General features: G+C 36.5%; 2 protein-coding genes across 2 annotated transcripts in view; one reads left to right on the forward strand and one right to left on the reverse strand.

The window, feature by feature from the left end:
* Window positions 1–1,471: 1,471 nt before the first annotated feature.
* The window catches only part of LOC103517544 (E3 ubiquitin-protein ligase RNF38), a 9,470-nt gene continuing 3,930 nt past the window's right edge, over window positions 1,472–7,011 (forward strand). The window contains exons 1-3 of the mRNA XM_026829596.1: window positions 1,472–1,708; window positions 5,919–6,148; window positions 6,765–6,999. Coding sequence (XP_026685397.1) covers window positions 1,472–1,708; window positions 5,919–6,148; window positions 6,765–6,999 — 702 coding nt within the window. The remainder of the gene's footprint in view (window positions 1,709–5,918; window positions 6,149–6,764; window positions 7,000–7,011) is intronic.
* LOC103517543 (proline-rich nuclear receptor coactivator 2-like) lies at window positions 1,935–3,575 on the reverse strand. Its single transcript, XM_008482581.3, has 2 exons — window positions 2,758–3,575; window positions 1,935–2,293 (listed from the first exon to the last, which is right to left on the reverse strand). The coding sequence occupies exons 1-2, from the start codon at window positions 2,975–2,977 to the stop codon at window positions 2,130–2,132; spliced, it is 384 nt and encodes a 127-aa protein (XP_008480803.1). The 5' UTR covers window positions 2,978–3,575; the 3' UTR covers window positions 1,935–2,129.

Consider the following 7,011-nt stretch of genomic DNA (forward strand, 5'->3'; position numbering starts at 1 on the left):
CACATTTCCTGTATATTAAAGCCTTAGAAAAAATGGTTCAATTTTTTTTTTTTTCTTTTTTTTTTTTTTTTTTGCAACTAAGAAGAAGAAATACCCAAGGAAAGAGGGTGACACATTTGAAATACATAAATAAAAGTATGACAAATAGAAGAGATCTATATGGAAGAGTGTTTCAAATTGAAAGCTCAGTAGTTTCATCTTAGTCTTACTTATGACAGTGAATGTGCTCATGTGTACTGGAAGATTTTCCTCTACAATTCGAAAGAAATTTTATATTAGATTTAAACAAAAATCCATAATTGTGATTTAGATAGGGTATTTTTATTATAATTAGTATTAGGATTGGTTTAGAATTTTATTTTATTTTTGGTTAATGTTAGTGTTTCAGAGACTTTGGGTGTTTTTATTTTGGTATAATTATATTTTCTTCTTTTTGTTTTTAATGTTAGTACCTGCTGTTTGATAATGTGATTTTTCCCCCTTTTGAAATTGAGAATTTGTGCTGCTATCTTCCTGTGATGGATTTCTTCTGTAACAAATGATAAGTTTTGAGCTGAGAAATCAAAGCTGTTGGACCTACTTATGTGTACAATAGACAGATCAGTAAAGAGTTCAAAGGGATTCAAAATTATTCTCAACACTTTTCATGCTCAAAGAAATACATTAATCTACTATCATCTGAATATTGCATCTCTCTCTGATTTGTAAAAAAAATATCTTGCCATTGAACAAACTGTTAGTAAAAATAAAAACCCATTATGTACCTACTTAAACAGGTCTCTCTTCTAAAGTGTAATTCTTGAAGAGTAGAGAAATAATCTCATCATAAAAGACAAGAGACAGGTAGGTACTCCATCCAATCATTTACCTGATAATATTGTTGAAATGATAATGAATTTGAGATAGCATGATTTTTTTTTTTAAGAATCACATTTTTAAACACAAACAAAAAGAAAGTAAGCAATTAATTTTTTATCTTTTCTCTACCACTTCTAATAATAAGGTCTTATCACTTTTAAAGAATCACATTTTTAAACACAAACAAAAAGAAAGTAAGCAATTAATTTTTTATCTCTTCTCTACCACTTCTAATAATAAGGTCTTATCACTTTTAGTTCATTTTATCATCTGTTGAAATTTTTACACTGTGCTTTGCATTTCCCATCTGATTTGTAAAAAAAAAAAATCTTGCCATTGAACAAACTGTTAGTAAAAACAAAAACCCATTATGTACTTAAACAGGTCTCTCTTCTAAAGTGTAATTCTTGAAGAGTAGAGAAATAATCTCATCATAAAAGACAAGAGACAGGTAGGTACTCCATGTCCACATGAATAATTTATCATACTGATAATATGAATATGATATTTTTGAAATTCAAAGGTGTCATTCATTGAAAAAAAAAGATTTGACACATTATCTCAATTGTCTTTTTAATTTTTATTTTAAGTTGTGAAGATTCTTATCTAAATAATGAAATTGAAAAATTATTTGCATTTCTTTCCCTTCCAATGTTTCTCCAGGGAAAAGTCGTCTCCAGACTCGTGCACATCCAAACAGCAGCCGTCTCCCACATCCCCTGTTGTTCTTCAACGCACCTCCCCCATTCTGTCCGGTCATGTGACTCCTCCACTGAATCGGAATCCTCTCCAGCAGGGTGGAGGTGGAGATGTTGCATCTCCACTCAGTCCCTCACCTCCTCTTCCAACTGTAAGTATATGAGGGTGTCGGGAAACTAGTGTTTCTCTTAATTACTTACATAGGCACTTAATTAAATAGTTTATTAATATCTACATATCTTTGATTTCTTTTAGACTTTTCTATTGTAGTGATTCAAAAATAAACCCATACAGCCACTTTATTGTACAATTTATAAACCTTCCTGCCAGTAGTACAATTTCATGCTTAGCAGGCTGAATAACACAATCTTTACTGATTTTTTTTTGTTTATTTTTTATATATTTTTGTAGTAAAAACTATGATATGGACAAACAGCTACATTAGCACTGAAGAGTAGTGAACAGATGTGATTTAATTATACTGCTCAAGCAATGTCTTAAAAAGTAAAATAAAATATTTCATTGATTGAAATTCTAAAGAAAATTTTGAAGAAGGTTGATATTATTGTTTTTCAGGCTTCGACTTTCAATAACATTCGGAGAGCTTGTGTTTCTTGGACGGGATGGCATCCCTTGGTGTACGTCCATGAGCAGGGAGGTTTTGGTAAGAAATGAGGTGCTGGTGGTTCACTAAATTTAGCACCAGCATAGAATATACCAAAAGTTGGAGAAGGAGATTGACTATAAGACTAATTTATAAACAAGGTACAAAATAATATTAAAAGATTCCAAAGAGATCAGCTTCTTTAAATTTGTCCTCCTTGGCCGAGTGGGTATTACTCTGGGTTTGATTTCCAGTGGAGTTTTTTAGCTCTGTGCTTGGCATTACCAGTAAGATTGATGATACAGGAAAATTAATAATGAAGGAGGCACTTAGAAATGCTGTGATACCCACAAAAGTTGTGTGTGTTCTCATTAGGTATCAGGTAGACCTGACAGGCAGACCTTTTCCATCGTTCCTGTCAGGTCTACCTGATAGTGTGTGTGCTCATCAGGTAGACCTGATCAGGTGTACCTGTCAGTTCTACTTGATAATGAGTGGCTGGCCTAAAAGTTACTTGTGTTCTTTTTCCTGTTATAGTTTTACCACAAATAATTCAGATTTTTTTTTTTTTTTTTAAAGAGGTTTGACAGAAGGAGATTGACTATAAGACTCTCTGGATCTATGACTATTCATTGGATTGTTGATTTTGATGGGGGAACTTCTATTAGACAGAGAATGATGAGAGTGTGGACTTTCCCTAGCTGATCGTGTTGGTCTCTGGCACTGGCTTTCACTATTTGGACTTTTAAGATGCCTCATTTTATTTGCTTCTTTTGGAACAACCATCTCTACTCTTGAATGTTTTGAATTTGTCATGACAAGACTAACAGGAACAGAATTTGATGTGGGGAAGCACACAGCACTGTGCCCTTCACTCTTTTCAACTTATAAACTATCAGTCTATGAGTGCCCTTACAACTAACTGTCGAGAATTCAGTTAACGCTACATGTAGTAGGAATCCATTGTGATGACTGAAAATATGACACTGGATATTAATACTCAACGCAAGGAGAAGATTTCAGAAGATGGCTTCCTTGATTTGACTCGGAGCAGATGTTTCACAACTCAACACAATAGGACGCCATTTCCCGATGGGTAGAAGTCTTCATATTTTGGAAACCAAGCTGTTGAGGGCACTATAAATAATGAAATAAGATGTATTCTAACTCACCAAATCACTTTTGAACACCAAAATATGGTCTCACCTTCATAAACTTTCTCTTTAACTTTCCAAAAGTGGAACAATCATAACTTACAAATGCATCACGTAGGTACTGCAAAACAGCTAATGAAAAATGAAAAAATTACGTTCTACTTCTCCTTCAGAACTATGACAATCGATTCTTCAGATATCGATTCTTCGATACATCGAAAGGTGGAGGGACCAAAGCCGCGTCCACATCGGTCTACAAGAGGTGTTAGATTATAGCAATTTCGTGTAGATTCTTGACAAAAAATACTATTTAATTTAATATTAGGCTCTATTATTTAACTAGAAGTGTATTTTATTTTTATCATTAACGATTAAAGATTAACTTGAAACTCCAGAAGAAATCCGTTGTGTTGGTATCACTGGGTTTCATTCGAGATCGATTATCGGTCATCATCGATATTTGCAATCGATAGCGTCTGTTTCGATATTTTGAACAAAAGACAACAAAAACAGGCGAAGCTGCGCAGTTCATCATGCGCGTGATCAAACTCAATAAAACGATAGGTCGTGCTGTACTGCCAAGTTTCGGATTAACTCCCTCTAATCTCCAAGGGGGTGTATCACATCACCTGAATAACCTTAATCCTATGTTTTCCCATTCGTTTATCAATTTTTACATTCTATTACCAACAAGTATAGGGAACCTATAAAAAATAATGAGAAAATATTGGAATCGGAATCTCCAAGGGGGTGTATCACATCACCTGAATAACCTTAATCCTATGTTTTCCCATTCGTTTATCAATTTTTACATTCTATTACCAACAAGTATAGGGAACCTATAAAAAATAATGAGAAAATATTGGAATCGGTATAAATTTTTAAAATCGGGAAATGGGTATATAGAACTGAAAGGGGTACCTATCAGTATATTATATAGTATATACCGATACCCCAAACACTAACGGACGGGGGGGGGATGCTCCAAATTTTCAAAGTCTGACCTACAGTACAGGGGAAAAATGAAGCTCGAAGGTAGGGGTAGGGGGTGTATAGGGAACCTATAAAAAATAATGAGAAAATATTGGAATCGGTATAAATTTCGGTATAAATTAGGTATAAATTTCGGTATAAATCGGTATAAATTAGAACTGAAAGGGGTACCTACCTATCAGTATATATAGAGTATATACCGATACCCCAAACACTAACGGACGGGGGGGGGGCTTTACTTATTTTTCATGTCTGACCTAGCGCAAATACAAAGAACACTGGCAAATTTTGAACCTTATTTCAAATTGAAATTATTGATAAATCTATTACTATGTAGGTAGCTAAATGTACTACAAATCAGTTTATTTTTTTTGAGACAACTACAAATCCCAACAAGAAATTCCCATGTCAACACCACCATGATTTCTGTTTATTCACAAGAATGGTAAAGAATAAGCTTTGCAATACAATATATAAAGCACTTTAATTCGTACATCAGTAACTTACAAATGCATCACGTACTGCAAAACAGCTTTACAGCTAATGAAATAATGAAAAATGAAAAAATTACGTTCTACTTCTCCTTCAGAACTATGACAATCGATTCTTCAGATATCGATTCTTCGATACATCGAAAGGTGGAGGGTGGAGGGACCAAAGCCGCGTCCACATCGGTCTACAAGAGGTGTTAGATTATAGCAATTTCGTGTAGATTCTTGACAAAAAATACTAACCAAAGCCGCGTCCACATCGGTCTACAAGAGGTGTTAGATTATAGCAATTTCGTGTAGATTCTTGACAAAAAATACTATTTAATTTAATATTAGGCTCTATTATTTAACTAGAAGTGTACCTATTTTATTTTTATCATTAACGATTAAAGATTAACTTGAAACTCCAAAAGAAATCCGTTGTGTTGGTATCACTGGGTTTCATTCGAGATCGATTATCGGTCAGCATCGATATTTGCAATCGATAGCGTCTGTTTCGATATTTTGAACAAAAGACAACAAAAACAGGCGAAGCTGCGCAGTTCATCATGCGCTATTTATAAACAAGGTACAAAATAATATTAAAAAATTCCAAAGAGATCAGCTTCTTTAAATTTGTCAAGTTGTAGTACCTACCTATCCTCCTTGGCCGAGTGGGTATTACTATGGGTTTAATTTCCAGCGGAGTTTTTTTAGCTCTGTGCTTGGCATTACCAGTAAGATTGATGATACAGGAAAATTAATAATAAAGGAGGCACTTAGAAATGCTGTGATACCCACAAAAGTTGTGTGTTCTCATTAGGTATCAGGTAGACCTGACAGGCAGACCTTTTCCATTGTTCCGGTCAGGTCTACCTGTCAGTTCTACTTGATAGTGAGTGGCTGGCCTAAAAGTTACTTGTGTTCTTTTCCCTGTTTTAGTTTTACCACAAATAATTCAGAATTATTATTTTTTTATGATTATTTATTCTATTCTATTCGTTTCAGTTCGTAGACCCACGACCGTCTCGTCGTTCCCCTATTCAACTGTCCCACGGGTCTCCCACATTCTATCGCTCCTATGATGATGATTCAGAATTAATTTATTATTATTTATTTATTCTATTCTATTCATTTCAGTTCGTAGACCCACGACCGTCTCGTCGTTCCCCTATTCAACTGTCCCACGGGTCTCCCACATTCTATCGCTCCTATGATGATGAGGGTGCCAAAGCCGAGAGTCCCTCCCGCAAGCGACGTCGCCTGTCGCATCATCAGATCCATGAGATGAACGTAACACCGCCACCACCCCGTAACTCATGGGAGAGACGCAACTTACGTCATCAGAACGCTAATAGGAATCCCCTCAGGTAAACAAGAGAATGATATGAAGGTCCCGAAGGTCCCGGGTTCGAATCCCACCATCGACAAAAATTTGTACTCGTTTTTCGATTGCAAATATTTCAACGGGTTACTTTCTGGTGCGCAACTTGCGTCATCAGAACGCTAATAGGAATCCCCTCAGGTAAACAAGAGAATGATTTTGGATATCCGATTTTCGTACAAGTTTCACCCATCCTTTGGACCTGTTTGCCCCTAGACCTAAGCCTCGGATCGGGCTTTTTGTGTATGATTGATAGAGGAAACTGTAAATGTTAGAGTGCCAAGGTTTTATCATGCCAAAAGAGAGAAAGAAAACGGAAAAGAAGAAAACCAACCGTGTTCTGAGAACGAACCTCTTCTGTTTACGATAAAATTTGCCCCGGGCAGGAATCTAAGATCTTTTATCGTCGCAAAAGAGATCTGGACAAACGGGGGAAAAATCGTGTCCCTTCATTTGTAATTGGGAAACTCTTTAGTAATTGTGAAACCTGGATATTGGATATGGATAAGTGGCGAAAAATTACAAGTCCCTTGAATTCCCAATTAGGTTCGACTTTATCAACAAAACCTAATTTCCCTCTCTCTCTCTCTCTCTTGTTTCAGTCCCCAGTACATGCGTCGGTCTCACCGTTACCCGCTGGGCGGGGGTGCACCCCCCCACTCCCGCACCCACCCGTACCTCACCGCCTCCCCCCCACCCTCAGTCATGCTCGATATGACTGGCCAAGTGCCCGTGTCCCTTCCCCTCTCTCTGTACTCAGGCAATCACTCGCCCAGCCATGGCAATCACTACCCCCTCCACCACAATATCTACCAGCCCCCCGCCCCTCCCCACCCGGCACACTCCTAC

This window comes from Diaphorina citri, unplaced genomic scaffold, assembly GCF_000475195.1.
Source record: "Diaphorina citri unplaced genomic scaffold, Diaci psyllid genome assembly version 1.1 scaffold1882, whole genome shotgun sequence".
In the NCBI taxonomy this organism is placed as follows: Eukaryota; Metazoa; Arthropoda; class Insecta; order Hemiptera; family Psyllidae; genus Diaphorina; species Diaphorina citri.